The sequence below is a fragment of the Lissotriton helveticus genome, chromosome 9 (assembly GCF_964261635.1).
Source record: "Lissotriton helveticus chromosome 9, aLisHel1.1, whole genome shotgun sequence".
Classification (NCBI taxonomy): domain Eukaryota; kingdom Metazoa; phylum Chordata; class Amphibia; order Caudata; family Salamandridae; genus Lissotriton; species Lissotriton helveticus.
In genome coordinates, this window is record NC_136070.1 from 138,043,937 (window position 1) to 138,060,824 (window position 16,888).

The window sequence follows — 16,888 nt, forward strand, 5'->3', positions numbered from 1 at the left end:
GTCATGGTGTAAAAAAAACGTACCACATGAAACCGATGCAGCAGTGATGCAAAAGATGCACCATGTCGCAAGACAGGCCTCACTTGGGGCCATATGTATCAAGCTAATTAGCATTCGCAAAGATCAAAATTCTACTAATTTCGGCCTTTGCGAATGTTAATTAGACAAATGGTATGTATCAAACAAGTTTGATGCAAAATAAGGAGTAGCAAAATTTGCTATTCCTTATTTTGCAATTGCACTGAAGGATTTGCAAATTTTTTTGAGACTACTTAAATGCAATGTATCAAACAAAAAATATGTAAAAAATGACATTAAGGATTTGTAAACTATTGTGGTAAATTGGTGGTAATTTGTGAATTCTTTTCAAAAAGCTTTTTTTTAAAAAAACAAAAGGTCCCATATGACGCCAACACATGCCCTTAGGGCATGTACGTGTGCCATATGCCCCCAAATTTCTTTTTCAGGGGTGCAGCAGGGTGTTCTTGAGACACCCCTGCACCCTTGGAAAAATTCCTAATTTGTGATGAGCAAATTGCTAATCGCAAATTAAACCTTCATTCCTATGAGCCTCCTAGCCCATGGAAATGAATGGGTAACTTGCAATTAGCAATTTGCTCATCGCAAATTAGGAATGGTAAAGAATCGCTATTTATTCCTTAAAATTCGCTATTTAGGAAATGCAAAATATTTTGATGATACATATGGCAGTTCATCTCTAACAAGATAAGAAGCTTAGGGATAGATTTATGATGACTGGCGCATCACCAGGGATGTGCCAGTCATCCTGCGCCGCTGTTCCGCCACCCATGGTGTGCTGCATTTACAATGCGGCGCAGCATGGGGCAAAAACGGCACAGATGCGTGACGCATCTGTGCCGTTAAGGTGGCGCATTGCTGGAGTTGTATCGCAAGTGCGATGCAGCTCCAGCAACGCTCAAGGGTGCACCATCTCCACAATGTTGCGTCAAGACCTATGCCTGATTCAAGCAGGCGCAGGGTTTTGAGGCAGGTTTCTCCTATCTGATTGTAAATGCGGCACACCATGGGTGGCAGAGCAGTGGTGCACGTTAACTGGTGCATGCCTGGGGATGTGCCATTTAACATAAATCTGCCCCTTTACATTTAAGTATGTGCAGGGGACACAGAGTCGGTGAGGCTTATCCAAGGTTAAAAAGAGATGAGTCCTGTTCAGTGAAAAATTAGACATAGGCTTCACCTGCTCAGCATCGCTGGACATGGCTAAATAATAGCTGCAAAATTTTACTCTTGTTAAACAATTTTACTATTATAATCTCTGAGATTTGTCTCTTACTCTGCAACATCTCATTGTTGTTATCTTTCTTTAAAGATAAAGACAACCTCAACATGAGCGACAATCTGCAATCAGTTGATTTTGACCTCATCATTGAACTTGTAATTGAAACATCAGTGGATGTTGATCCCTTGGATGATTTAAATCCTGAGGATGAAGAAGAGCGTGATGAGGATGCAGATTTGTCCGAATTATATGACATAGGATGGGAAGCTGACCTGCTTGAGCCTATGGAAATATAAACATTTATTTTTAAAATTTATAATTAATAAAAAGTAAAAAGGTAAACCGTTTAATTTAAAAATAAAGACACCTTCAAAAGCAGGTTATGTGTAGTGTCTTCAATAAAATATTAAAATATGCTCATAAAATTAGATCAGATTCACATATAAAATAGCATAGGTAACATAAATATAAATGTCATTTCTTTTCTGGTATTTCTGTATTGTAAATTTGCAAGGACTAAAAAATCTTCTATTTAAAATGTCAAGTAGTGTGTTAAGTTTTTGATCACTGTTATTGTTTTACTGTTTGGTAATACTGGTTAAGAACATTTTTTATTATATTTTACCACAGATTCAACTGCAGATCATTTCAAGATTTCACCATGCCTACAATAGAAAGACAGAGAAAGGCTGCAAAACGTCAAAGACAGCAGGTGAAAAAAAATAAGCAGCAGTCCTCTAACAAAAAGATTTGTCAAGTCACGAAGAAAGCACCGGGTAAGAGCACAAAACAATTCCTAAGAAATATGTGTAGTAAAAAAAATATTACTACAGAAAATGTTTCAGTCCATAAAACGAGAAGGAAATCAAATAGAAAGGAAAGGCCAATGAAAAATGTTACTGCTAGAGCAAGAGATAACTCTGTGCATGATAGTAGAAGGAAACAACAGTTTAGGGAGATTCGTAAACGAATGTTCCGCAACAGGATAATTGGCAATTTGTTAAAAAATATTAAGAAACGTCAACAGAAACTGGTTTTTTATAGGAGAAAAAAAAAAGTTGAGAAAGTTATTGATCAGGCATTTGAAATTAAACGTAAGTTATTTATTTTGATAATCAATAGAATTAGGAAGCTAAACAAGGCAATTTATGATTTCAAAAGAAATAGTAGATGGAAGAGAATAGTTAATCGTAGTAATTTTTGTGAAGTTTTTTCTGGAGAATGGATGCATAGTTCAAGCTGTGAGGCATTTTTTAATGAGGAGAGTTATTTCCAGGATAATGATTTGGTGCATGCAGTTGACACCAGTGGTCGTGCTTATGAAGTGAAAGATGGTTGTCCAGTTGAAAAAGAAAAACTTGTGACAACAGAGGCAGAAGAGGTGTTAGGTAATGAGGTTTTAGGAAGACGTGCTAAGGGTCCTGTGTACACCTGGAAGTGTAGTAGTATTTGCAGTGTGCGACAGGATTCCATCAATTTGCTTTGTGATTTTGTACGGTCATTTAATAAGAAAAGTTTGAAGCAGAAAATAAGGTTGTTGCAAGAATTAGATCCTTGCAGAGTAAGAGAAGTGACAGGTTTGCATGGTCATTCACTGGCTTGTCTTTCCAGGAGAGTATGCCAGAGTGTTTTTCATCATTTCAGGATGCTAGCAGTGCATCATAACAAAGTGAGGAAATTAGTTAGAATGTTGTATTATGCTAAGAGTCCAGCAATTATGCTTAAACAATTATGCGCTGCTCTTTTGCATGGTTCTGAAATAGATGTGAAGAATATATGTGAAGAAATTGAGTTTTGTTACTTTGGAAGTAAAGAGGAGAATGTTGAAATTGAGCAAGAAGAAGAGGGTCATGTGGAAGATAGTGTACAGGTTTCCAGTACAGATAATTTCCAGAGGGAAATTGCGACATTTGAGGTGAAATCAAGTGAGAGGCCTAATTTCACTTGTGTGTGTTGTCGACGCACTTATTATAAGAATCAGACTAAGTTAGTGGATTTATATGCAAAAAGTGAAAGGGAAAATAATAGTGAATGGAAGGATTTTGCAACATACTTGATGGTAGAAAATTGTTTTGATTTGGGATTGGATCAACGTGTGTGTACTTATTGTTGTTGCAAATTAAATCAAAACCAGATGCCTGCTAGAGCAGTTCATAATAATCTGGAATTGGTTGAGATTCCTTCTGAATTGAAGGATTTAAATACTTATGAATCTATTTTGATTCAAAGTATCCATCCCTTTCAGGCTATTGTAAGAATGGAGCCAAAGACAGGGAAATTGCCTCCATCAGATTTACAGAGAGGATTAAAGGGAAGAGTTGTTTATTTGCCTCTAGATTTGAAGAAAAACATTAACACAATTGGAGTAGAAAAAGTGGAAGAGGAACCTCTGGTTATCTTAGTTAATGGGGTTCCGACAAAGAATAAGAAAATATGGCAAGATTTAGTAGATGTTAGGAAAGTTAAAAAGGCAACATTGTATTTGAAAAAAAATAATAAATACTATAAGAATGTATATGTTGCAGAAGAGGAAGTAAGTGAGGAAGAGGATAGCGATTTGTGTGCTGGTCAAATTGAGAAAGTAGAACCCTCTACTAGTGAAGAAATATATGAACATTATAGTGTTTATCCTTTGCATTCCAAGGAAGTCATGGGGAATGCTATTGAGTTGTTTCAAATGAAACAAGCCAAAGGGAGTCCCATTAGTGTTTGGGAGGAAAGTTTGGAAGCTCGGTGTTTCCCACAGCTTTTTCCAACAGGTCAGGGAGGAAGATATGATGAGCGACCTCATCAAATTCCTGCTTCTGAATACCGGACTTTGCAATTGTATGCAGGAGATGCTAGGTTTCGACAATGCATTCCTTATTTGTTTCATCTCCTGTTTGAAAGCGATCTGTCTGGACTGTCATATGCAGTGAACCACATCTTGAAAAGTGGTATACACATGCAAAACATCTCGGCAAGTGACTTTATGGATAAAGTCAATGTCCAAGACAGTATTTTGGATTCTCACCTAATTAATCTCATGGCGTGTCAGCGTGGTACTAATGAGTACTGGTACCGTCGTCATGGTGATTTAAAATGTATGCTGAGGAACTTAGGTACTCCCACATGGTTCCTCACTCTGAGCTGTGCCGAGTATGGCTGGGAAGACTTACTTGAATTTCTACGAGAGGCAAATGCTAACGTAGATAACATCGAATTCAAGACACCCGGAGAACTGTGCTCTTTGGATCCAGTCAATGTATGTAGGTACTTCAATCATAGATTTGAAGCTATGATGTCTTTCATCATGAATAAGAAGAATCCACCTCTTGGAGAGGTGTTGGATTTCTTCTGGAGAAAGGAGTACCAAGCAAGAGGTGCTCCTCATATACATATGTTGCTGTGGATCAAGGATGCACCTAAATTTGGAACGGATCCAGAAGACTCAGTGATGAGTTTCATCCAACAGTATTCTACGTGTGCTGTTCCAAACGCAAAGGAGAAGAAAAGCCTAAGAGAAAAAGTTCTGCGTTTCCAAAGCCATCGATGTGGAAAGTACTGCCGTCGTAAATTCCGAAACAAGGACAAGTTCTACACTAAATGTCGTTTCGGCTTTCCACGACCGGTGATTTCTAAAGGAAGAGTAAACAGTTTGATGTCTTCGCTGCGACACAATGTCATGAAGAAATCACCTAAAAACACTTACAATTTGAAGAGGAACGAAGAGTCCAAGTACATCAACGACTACAACCCGGTGATTTTGTCCATGTGGAATGCTAACATGGATATACAGTTTGTGGCTGATAACTGTATGGCTGTGGCTCGGTATGTGACGTCTTACATCACCAAAAAAGAGAAGACAGAATTGAAGGATATGTGGGAGGACATTTCCCATGAAAAGAGCCTCAGCAAGAAGTTGTACAGTTTCAGTCTGAAGATGTTGTCGCATCGAGAAATCGGAGCGTACGAATGTTCTGACCGGTTGTCTTCAGCAAGTCTCTATGCCAAGTCCAGGAGTATCGTTTGGGCGAGTCTTGGTCTTGCAGCAACGCGTAATCGAGTTCTCAAACCTGTGCGGGAAATTGAGTATTTGGCGGAAAAGGAGCCAAACAGTACCGACATTTTGAAGACAAACATGTTGGATACATATTATCCAAATCGAAGCAGTCACCTCGAGAATGTTTGTCTGTATGAGGTTCTGCAAAATTACATATTCAAGAGGAACATCAAAGAAGATACTGAGAAAGGAGTGTATGCTGTAATAGGAAGTGAGGGATGTCTGGTCAAGCAAAGAAAATGCCACTTGGTAAACCATCGAAAATTGAGTGGCGAATCTCCTGAAAAAAAGGAGTTTTTCTATTTAGCACTTTTGCAACTTTTCAAGCCTTGGCGTGCAGAAGAGGAACTGCTTGGAGATTTCCTCTGTTATGAAGACTCTTTCAATGCCGCCAAGGAGACCATAGAATGTCCTGCTTTTCCCAAATATGTAGAAATGTTGAATGCGGAAATTGAGCAGGAAGCAATGATTGCAGCCGAGATTGCCAGAGACAGTTCTCAGGACAGTCAGAGTTCTGCTTCATTGAGTCAGGATCCACTAGGAGGACCTGTTATCGAAAATGAAGCTGCCACTGCTATGAATGAAGTGGAAAGAGCCATGGCACATGCTCAAGAGGATGCGGTTAACTTAGAAGAGTTGGAAAGACAACTCAACTTTGAGCAGAGGAAAATATATGACGAAGTTACCATGCAAATGGATCATGGATTAAGTCATGATAAGAAAGAGTGCTCATGTACGTCGTTGAAGCCTGTCCGACTGTACGTGAGTGGAGAAGCGGGAACTGGAAAAAGTTTCCTCATTAAAGCAATTTCATGCTATTTGCAGGAAAGGACAGAGTCATCGCTGTCTTGTGTTGTCACTGCTCCAACTGGACTGGCAGCACATAATATTAAAGGGATTACTTTACATCGTTTACTGATGCTGCCAGTGGAGCATGACAACAAATTACAATATCACAAGCTATCTGGAGATGCTTGTTTTGAAGTTTCAAGAATCTTGAGGAAAATGAAACTTCTTATCATTGACGAAGTAAGCATGGTTTCCAATGTCATGCTTGCCTTTGTGCATTTGAGGATGCAAGAAGTTCTCAAAACAGAGTATGATGTGTTATTTGGTGGCAAACACATCATTGTTTTCGGAGATCTTCTGCAGCTGACACCAGTGAAAGGGCAACCTGTGTTCAAAATGCTCACGCATGAAGATACCAGGAAGTGCCTAGGCAGCATTGGCAACGTCAATATATGGTTAAACTTCAATTATGCTGAACTGCATGAAAATATGCGTCAGGCGAAGGATGAAGTTTACAAGACTATTCTACAAGATGTTAGAATTGGAAAAGTGACCGAGCATGGGAAAGAAGCTTTACATGCACGATTACTGTCAAATTTATATCCAGAACAAGATGTTGTGCCTGAGAATATTTTTCAGAAAATTACTGAGAAGAAATCTGGAATATGTTTGATGCCAACTCTTGCAGAATGTGCCAAATTTAACAACAAAATGTTGCATTTAGAAAAGCAAGAGATTGTGAAACTGGAAGCTATTGATAGAGTAGAGCATATGGGATCAACAATTATTTTGTCTGAGAATCTGAAAACAAAATTGGATTCATTAGAGAAGAGTATATCTAAAACTGCAGGTTTTGAAAAGACTCTGAATGTGTGCTTGAACTGCCGTATAATTTTAAGAAGGAATTTACATGTTGAAAGAGGTCTGGTAAATGGATCAATGGGTAATGTTGTTGATTTTGTGAAATACAGAAATAGAGATGGAATTGAATTTTTAAAAATTAAATTTGATGGCATTGAGGAAGTACAGCTAATTGCTCGTTATTCTGCTAGATTTTTGCTTGTAAAAGACTTATATGTTCGCCGTAAGCAGTTTCCTGTTTGCTTGGCATATGCGGTGACAATCCATAAATCGCAAGGTTTAAGTGTAGACAGTGCATTGGTGAATATTTTCAGTTCTGTGTTCAAGGAGGGTATGGCATATGTGGCATTGTCACGAGTTAGAACTTTATCGGGATTGTACTTGATTGAGTGTGATGTCACAAACATTTGTGCGGATCTAGATTGTGTTAAGGAATACAATAGGTTAAGAAGAGAGTATGCGCCACATTTGCCTCAGTATCCTTTGTTTGAGAAACGTGTGGTAGGCCGGAAACGAAGGAATGAGAACAATACTGGGGAGGTTGTAGCAAAAAGACAAAAAGTCAATGAACCTAATATTACAAGCAGAAACAAAAAGGATTCTGTTGAAGATGTTGTTGGTTTTCAGTTTGAAAACAGTTCTGGTGTCAACTGCTATGCTAATGTAGTGGTTAATGTTTTGTTTTCTCTAAAAAATGTAAAAGAAGAGATTGTGGTCAATTCTGATCAAAGATTTTGCAGTTTGTTAAATTCTGTGTTAGAGAAATGTAGCACTGATAGAAGAAACATAGAAAGTGTGTCTGAAATTCGAAATCTGTTAGACAGATGTTCAGGCCAAACACAATTCTCTCAAAATATTCAGCAAGATTGTCAGGAGTTTTTAATGTATATGCTTGATGTATTACATGCTGAAGGTGTAGATGTAGATCAGCTGTTTGGGCTTTCTTATCAATGGCAGCATGACTGCGAGAACTGTATGGTATCAAGTACTACTAGTGTAGACTCAGAAAGATTTATATATTTAACTTTGCCAGACAGTAAATCAGTCTCCTTTAATAAGCTAGTAAAAGCAGCTGATCACAACATGGAGTGTAGCCAATGTAAATCTGAAATGATGTCCACATTATTTATACGAACATATGGCCAGTATGTCATTTTAATGTTCCAACGATGTAGGCCTGATGGAACAAAATTGACAACTTTAATTAAAAATGTTGTAGCTTCGCAGTTGTCAATATCAGGAAGGACTTTTGTAACTGCAGCAATTATATATCATGACGGCCCTTCAATAACATCAGGATATTACACAGCTTATTTAAAGTCTAGAAATGGCTGGTCATTCTGCAATGATTCTGTTTTAATTTTCAAAAAAAAATTGCCGTATGACCTTAAAAACTCTTACCTGGTGTTTTTAAAACCAAAATTTTAGGGAAATAATCTCGGGATGTGCTCTGTGGAATTTCAAGAAGTTCTAATGGCTCCTACACAATTTGGCCTTGAGGATAAGTGTAGTTCAGAGACATAACTTCTAACCATAGGACTGGACATTATGGAGAAATACGTGCACTTTGAATGAGTTCAGAAAAACTGTTTCTTTTTATAAGCTAATTGAAGCAGCCAATCAAAACATGGAGTAGAGGGAATGTAAGTCTGCAATGCTGTCTACTGTTTTACATTGCTTTGTGATTAAAAGTGATGTAGAGAATTAAATAATTGTAGTAGTCATAGAGGTAGTGTAAGTCTGCTTGTATCAGTGTCATAGGAAATGTAGAACATGACTGAGCAAGAAGGGGAAGATATTACTATTCCAGGATTGTGAAAATGATCTTCAACATTTTAATTCTGAAAGTTGCGGAAATGCCAAATGACGGGATTGGCTTACAAGAAATCCAAGAGTTATAAATGGCTCTGACCAGATTTGGCCTTGTAGAAAATTGTGGTAGAGAGCAAGAAGTCATTTATTGCATGTAACGTGTTTTTAAAAACGATGGAGATTTTCTTTCAGAAAGTGGCGGGCTGAAAGTAATAACAGCACAAAAGAGTGTAAGCTGTTCATAGGACATCCTTGGACGTCATGGAAAGTAAGTTAACTTTAAGGAGTTCTGAATTTTGATTTCTGATGTTGTATGGGTTTTTTAAACACAATCATTTTGATTGTGTTTTTTTTTCCCCGCTGTTACATGATGAATACCTTCAAGTCACTGTTTTTAGTGAATTTTGATACATTCTGAGAACAGCAAAAATAAACCATTTAACATGTATAATTAATTCTGTACTGTTTGCATTTATGATGTATATGTAGAACTGTGTAGGAGGCATGGAGAAGGTGAGGCTTCTGTAAGTGTCAAAGTTGTTGCATGCAGTGCTGCACTTCTGCGTATTCTTTCATATGCTAGACTACATCTGCACAATGAGATACCTAAGCAAAGGAAACACAAGTGATGTGATTGTGAAATGAGCAAAATAAATTGCATGTATTTCAATTACATCACCTGTGTTTCCTATCATTACGAATCACATTGTGCAGATCAAGTTTAGGTCTGTCCAGGGAAACATAGGAGGTTTGGACTTTGTTGAAGAGTGCAGTGGACATGACTCACTTCATTGGTAGACCTTCACATGTATTATGTCCTCTATTCTCTTCAACAACTCGAAATTTCATCTGCAACCCTGAGTAGGCCTCACCTGAAACAAACCTCTGGATAGTAGACATCTTATTGGCATCCTGAAGCAATTATTTAAAATTTTAGTGTCTTGCGACACTTTTCTGAAACAACAGCAATGCAAAAGATGCACCATGTTTTAAGATAGGCCTCACTTCATCTGCATCAAGATACTGTTAGTTTAAAATGTATATCTTTAGGACTGTGTAGGGGGCCTGGAGAAGCAGAAGCTTCTGTAAGTGTCAAAGTTTTTGAAAAACTGTTTGTCCTTCAATCTTTTCCCTTGTCTTTTCTAATTTTTAAATACATGTTTTAATATTTTTCAAATGTTTGTTCTCTCTTTCACAGATTGAAAGTATAAAAACAAAAAGTGAGTAATTTAACGACAATTATAAGGTAAATATTTTGTACTGTTTTCGTTACATTTATATCACATTTAACTACTATTAGTTCCACTGCTTCATTTCTTTAACCCTCAGTTTCCTGCCTTTGCTACTTCCCTCATTCCTTTCTCTATTACCTACTTACTCAACTCCTTCCACTCTTTTTCTCAGTCCCTCTCTTCTCATAGTTCCTCACTCTTGTTCACTCACTGCGTCTCTATTACTCTTAGTGTCTTTGACTGATCAGTCTATCACTACTTGTTCATAATGCTTTCTCTGTGTAGTTGAAGCACACTAAGGGGAATATTATGAACACAGCCAATAAAATTATTGCTCTTTTTATTGGCAGAAAACTGGTGCAAAAGTGGTTTTAGTGGCAGTTTTCTGCCACAAAAGCAGCTTTAGCGACACATTTCTGCCAATAAAAGCTGCAAAACTTTTATTGCCTATGTTGATGATATGGCTCTATGTTAATTACATTTCTTTGCTGTTTCAATTAATCTTTTTCTGTTATTTTTTGTTTTCTGTTTTCTATTTTTTCTCTCTGTTATTCCTCATGTTTTAATCATATTTTGAACATTCACTCACATTCTCCAAGAAACTCTTCTTTGTTAATGTTATACTCTCTTTTTTTTTCTTTCACTTCGTTATGTATTTTGTTTTTCACAATTATACCCTCTTCTGTCTTTTCTTCGGTAAATAGATCTATTAAACAGTATCTCTTCTTTACTCCCTATAGCTGTCTTTCTTTTAACATCACTCTCTGTTTCCTTTCCTTATACTTACACTTTTTTTTTTGTAAACATTTTTTTGGTTAGCTCCGGGTCCGCGTACCGGGAAGCTAACCCGGAAGCGAACCAAAAGAAATAGAGCTTGCCAGAGTGCTAAACATTCTAGCAATTTTTTTGGAAAGGGAAGGTAGTTCTGAAAAGAACTTTTTTTTTTATATTTTTGTTGTTTTATATATATATATTTTTTTTTTACATTTTTTGGTTTTTTTTGTATTTTTTGAACGATTTTATATTTTTTTTGTTTTTTTTTGGGGGGGGGGAAACAACAAAAAACAGGCGTTGAAAATGGCTCAACAGGAGCAAAAAAAAATTACTGGGGGCGGTTAGGGCAATCATGGTGTTCATATGCCAGGTTGAGTGCATTGATGCTCATGTTGCCACAAGCTAATAATGCACGACAGTGCATACATAAGTGAATCATGTGCCCAAAATTTTCTTGAATATTTGGCACAGTTTCCCGTGCCTCTTCTGGTGTTAGAGAAACCGGTATTGTTGGTCTGGCCACAGGAGTTGGTCTTGGATTGTCGTGCATATCCCTTAATTCTGCCCGGCTGTAATTTAGGGGATGTTTCCTTGTCATGTGCCTGTGCATTGTGTGATTTCCAAAGCTATATTTTTTGTCCGTCCCTCTGGACAATTGTTCCTTGCATATCAGGCAGGTGACATACCTTGCGTTGACTTTTTTTTGGCCACGAGGCATTGAAAAAAAACTGCCAGATGAAACTGGCTTTCTTTCTGGAAACCCGGGGCAACTCTGCTAAAAATTGTGGTTCTTCTCCCTCCTCATCCATTTCTTCCTCTTCCTCCTCAGTGTTGGTAAGGACCTGGGGAGGTGGTCCTCTCTTCCCATGAGGAGGTGGTGGTGGTGGTGGGGGAGCACCAGCTGAAGCAACCAATGAAGCCATTTTCACACAAGCAAAATAGGTCTTCCAACAAGCAAAATAGGTCTTCCTCTCACAATGATGAAAGTCAGAGTGAGGAAAGAAGGAGGGGTTTTCATCATTTGGGAAAAACAATACTTCTCAACCAATGAAAAGTGTTATTTTTAGGTCACCTGACCTAGCCTTCCATCATTATGAAACTAAAAGTGAAATGAACCAATGAAAAGTTTTATTAACAAGTCACATGACCTCTCACGCTCATGTTACGCGCTGCGGAACGCTCCCCGGTTAGCTTCCGGGTCGCTCCGCTTCGCGCCTCGGTCCGCGCCCCGGGACACTTCCGGGTGCGCTAACGCGATACGTCACAAGACGCATTTCGCGGCAACGCGATACGTCGCGCTTTCGCGCCGCGGATCGCTTCCGGGGAGCTGCGTTTCGCGCCTCGGTCCGCGCCCCGGGGCACTTCCGGGTGCGCTAACGCAGTACGTCATAAGACGCATTACGCGGCAACGCGATACTGTCACTATGTTGATTTCTTACCGGTTCGCGGACCGGGTCGCGGAATCAAATTGAGCTAACGGGAAGCTTCCCGGTTCGCGGACGGGGAGCGAAACAAAAAAAATATTTTAAAAAAATTATTAATAAACATATAAAATATATTTTTGGATTTAAAGAAGAAGAATACATTTTACAGTTATATATATTAGCTTTTAAAAAACCAATGAAATTCACTGAAAAAACCATAGGTTATAGACCATATATAGTTAGGAATTAGCATTTACAAAACCTTGAAAATTCACTGAAAAAACCATAGGTTATACACCATATATAGTTAGGAATTAGCATTTAAAAAACCTTATTTTACTCACACAAAACCAATGAAATTCCATATATAGTTAGTTGTACTAACTATATATCACGCACCCGCAATCCACTGCTGATCATGTCACATATTACATCATTCATGACATGGTCAGTGACATCACTGATGACATCACTGATGACATCTCAAATGACATCACTGATGACATCACTGATGACATCTCAAATGACATCACTGATGACATCACTGATGACATCTCATTTGACATCACTGATGACATCACTGATGACATCTCATTTGACATTACTGATCACATCACTGATGACATCATTCATGTGATAATACGATGAACCTCTTCAGACTCTAATATAACCTTAGATACACTCAGTGTAAACACAGACTCACAGATTGTCACTCATCCATGAAGTTACACACACACCTAGTCAGTCATGCAAACAATCATTCACACCTCCATTTCCTTAACTATACAGTTAAACACACCTTACTTATTCAAACATATACTAAAACATATTTACTCACTTATACAATCCTGCATACAAGTTCACAATGATCCATACAGCCACTCACACATTCACTGGCTCTTATGCACAGTTATTTATATATGTCAACTCTCACATGTACTGTATTTTACATATGTACTTACTTTGACATGTAGCACTGAGATATCTATTCACTCACCAATACAGTCATGCACACAGTCAACCGCCCATACAGCTGTTTCCACATGCACTTTTGAACCCATACATCTATGCAGAGAGTCATACACCTCCCAGCCACCCATACACACTCTCAGTCTCCCATACAAATACTTGGGCAACCAATCAATAACCCATATAGTTAATCATATAGCTACTGATCAACACATGCAGCAGTTTACATAACAACAGACATAATGATGCACAAATTAAGACAGTTTAGTCACTAACCCATGCACTCAGTGAGACACATTTAATCACTCACTCATACAGTCAGTCATGCACCTACTAAATCCTTTGTTCAGACACTTCTACATCCACTCATTCTTCAATATGTAAGACATATTTTAACTTTACAGAAACATACAGTCACTGGATGTTGTCATCAGTGATGTCATCAGTGATGTCATTTGAGATGTCATCAGTGATGTCATCAGTGATGTCATTTGAGATGTCATCAGTGATGTCATCAGTGATGTCACTGACCATGTCATGAATGATGTAATATGTGACATGATCAGCAGTGGATTGCGGGTGCGTGATATATAGTTAGTACAACTAACTATATATGGAATTTCATTGGTTTTGTGTGAGTAAAATAAGGTTTTTTAAATGCTAATTCCTAACTATATATGGTGTATAACCTATGGTTTTTTCAGTGAATATACATATATATACATATATATATATATATATATATATATATATATATATATATGTATGTATATATATATATATATATATATATATATATATATATATATATATATATATATTGCTATTTTATGTACCGTGGGACTCCCACTTCGATGGCAGGGAATGATTCAAGCATGTGAATCTATGAAAAACACCAAAACCGGAGAACCACAGTTTACAGGTAAGTAACTTATGTTCTTTTTTCATCTTTGGATTCAAATACCAATTGATAACTACTATCCCCTTGTTATGAGATCTGTACTAACAGTTTTTATTGAGGAACACCATCCTAACCTCACCTTTCCGATCTCTCTTTTTTATACTGTTTAATTAGCAGGTACTGATTATCAAAAAGGAGAACAATACTCCCTTATTTCAGTAGTCATGTTCATGGTCTTCCGACCACCTATACCTATGTGAGTGTTCTTATAGTGCTCATCATATGGGCTACACTAGATAGCTGCTGTTCATAGTACGAGTATTTGGTACTCAAAGTGTTCCAGGTGGACCTTCATGGGACCACTTCATTAGAAGAAGAACCAGTGTGTGAAAATAATGACTTACCTCTCTCTCTGTTGTTCTTTCCCTTGAAGGTGGAATAGTTTTCATGGCAACCTGAATAAATATCGACGAAAATTGGAAGAAGCTCTTCAGGTCCATGCCTTGATTCGCGAAATCAATGACATCACAGAGAGAATGAGCGAAAAGGTGTGTCTGTAGTCACTGTGAAGTACAGTCATGTCCCTTGAACCATATGAATGAGATGGAATACACACACACATGGCCAAATTAAGTAAAAATAACTCCCACCTAGATACAACATTCATACGCCACCAGGCAGTATTTCTCAGAAGAAGAAGAAGAATTACAGACAGTAATCCCTCTCTGCTGCAGCCCGAAAAGGAACTGAGGGATTTTTTTTCTAACCCACCTAGCCATTTTACAGAAATAGTTTTTCATAGTGGGGCCATATGGTGGCCACGTCTCCAAAGTTGGGGCTTTGGTGGCTACCTCTCCAAATGAAAGCTGGGTCCCTCCCCATCACTGGGACACCCCACTTGCAGCCCCATAATACTTCTAAGAATAAGACTAGCAATAATTCTGAGCAATGCTAGACATTCCACTACGGGTTGTGTAGGACAGTTTTTTATATTGAGTGATATTTTACCCATCTTTTTGTAACACCAAAATATTTGTCTATCAGGAAAAAAGTCCATTCTCGTGAAGAGATCTTGGAGTTCATCATAACCATGTCTGTGACTTCAATTGCTCTTTACGTTATTCTACCCCTGCAGAGTTCACTGATGCAGGCACTAGACTATGGAAAGGATGTGGAGACAGTGGCCAACCTAATCCGTAGACATGAAGAAACAGAACGCGAGATCAAAGTCATCCAGTCGAAGAGTGAGGTATAAGGGGGCGGACTGGGCTTTCTACATTCTGATTACCTGACTGACCTCACTTAATTGAAAGTGACTGAACATGTACATTCTAGATAAGAACTTGACTTAATGTAGTTTTGTGTATGTCACCTGGCAAACTCTTTATCTGGCCCATACTTAGCTTCAAAGCTATCAGAAACATGTCACCAAATCATAGAAGCAATAAACAGAATATGTATGCACTATTGAATTCTTGCTAATGTTTAACTTATAACTTTAACTTCGATTAAAGTGATATAATGCGATCTATAGAAAATAGCTAGAAGAATCAAGAGAAATATTTTACAGGTTAGAGTAAGACGTGAGCATGGAAGTTCTACACTTGCTCAATATGTCTTGTGTAAAGTTGAAGCATAGGTAAGCTTTAGGCCCTAAATCCGAGTTTGTCGGAATCCAGGTTCTTTTTATCGCATGAGATAAAAATAAGAGTACCCTGAGGAACGTTATTTATTGGGTGTGATAACTAGCACCTATTACAAGTTTCTAGGAATAGCAGGTGTACATGTGATTATTGCACCACTTTCCCCGTTTAAACCTGTTGAAATGTACGAAGGGTGAGATGTTTACTGCACCCAGCAGTAAATACCTTATGCGGTAAATATCACCCAACTCATTATTCTGTCGCCTGCACAAACGGGTTTACGCAGAGGTCAGAAAACACTGACCCGCCCGTAGTTAGGACCCTAGCCATGGTCAAGTTTACTATAAGCCTGGCGCTCAAGGAGTGCTAAAAATAGTCCATGTACTTATTTAAGGGTTTTGTAACACACTAGACATGTTGTCTTTTGGCTACTTTGCAGTGCATTAGCGTCTGCAGTTTCATGACTTGTGCAGTTCACATATCGAATTGGTAGGTGTGAACAATCAGCTGCTGGACGCTGCAAGAGGATGGTATAACACTGGGTCGGCCTGCCATATCAGTATATCTCTGCCGCCTCTGTGGGCCTAAAAACTTTTGAAGATCAAGGGGGTGGGGATGGTCTGCAAATGGATATTGTGGCCCATGGATATTTTCATAGTTTCAAATAGCTTGTGTGAACTTTGAATAGGCAGTCAGATTTGCTGCAGTTGCTTTGTGTCCTTCTGCTATATTTTCAGGGTCACACCAACAGATGGGACCACAGGGCTGTTGCAGGGACATTGTGAGATGCCGGTTTCTGAAGGTTCTTGGGCCATTTCCAGGTTCCCCTCTGCTCCAGCTCCTATGGGGAGGTGGGGAGGGTCAGCCATCATAGAGGCAAGCAGTCCCAGAGAAGGCACAAAGGCTCTGTATCAAGTCTACTAAGCTATAGCTGAGGCACAGACTTTACACAACAGAGCTACTTCTTATTATACATAGATGTTCTTATATTACCTAGATATTACAGTATGATTTTAGACAGCAGACTATTGCTCCACGGATTAGACATCACATAAGTGAATAAGTGAGTTGCCTAATATCCTAGCAAAATTCAGCTGTGCCCTGGAAATGCACCAGCACCAAGAGACCCCTTTACGATGGTGGGAACTATATCAATGTTGTTAGTCAATTTAAGCCCCGT

General features: G+C 38.4%; 1 protein-coding gene across 2 annotated transcripts in view; it reads left to right on the forward strand.

The window, feature by feature from the left end:
- The window catches only part of SPTBN5 (spectrin beta, non-erythrocytic 5), a 2,054,098-nt gene that overhangs the window by 1,370,150 nt on the left and 667,060 nt on the right, over positions 1-16,888 (forward strand). For both annotated transcript variants that reach the window (XM_078659643.1, XM_078659644.1), the window contains exons 43-44: positions 14,499-14,613; positions 15,201-15,314. In XM_078659643.1, coding sequence (XP_078515769.1) covers positions 14,499-14,613; positions 15,201-15,314 — 229 coding nt within the window. The remainder of the gene's footprint in view (positions 1-14,498; positions 14,614-15,200; positions 15,315-16,888) is intronic.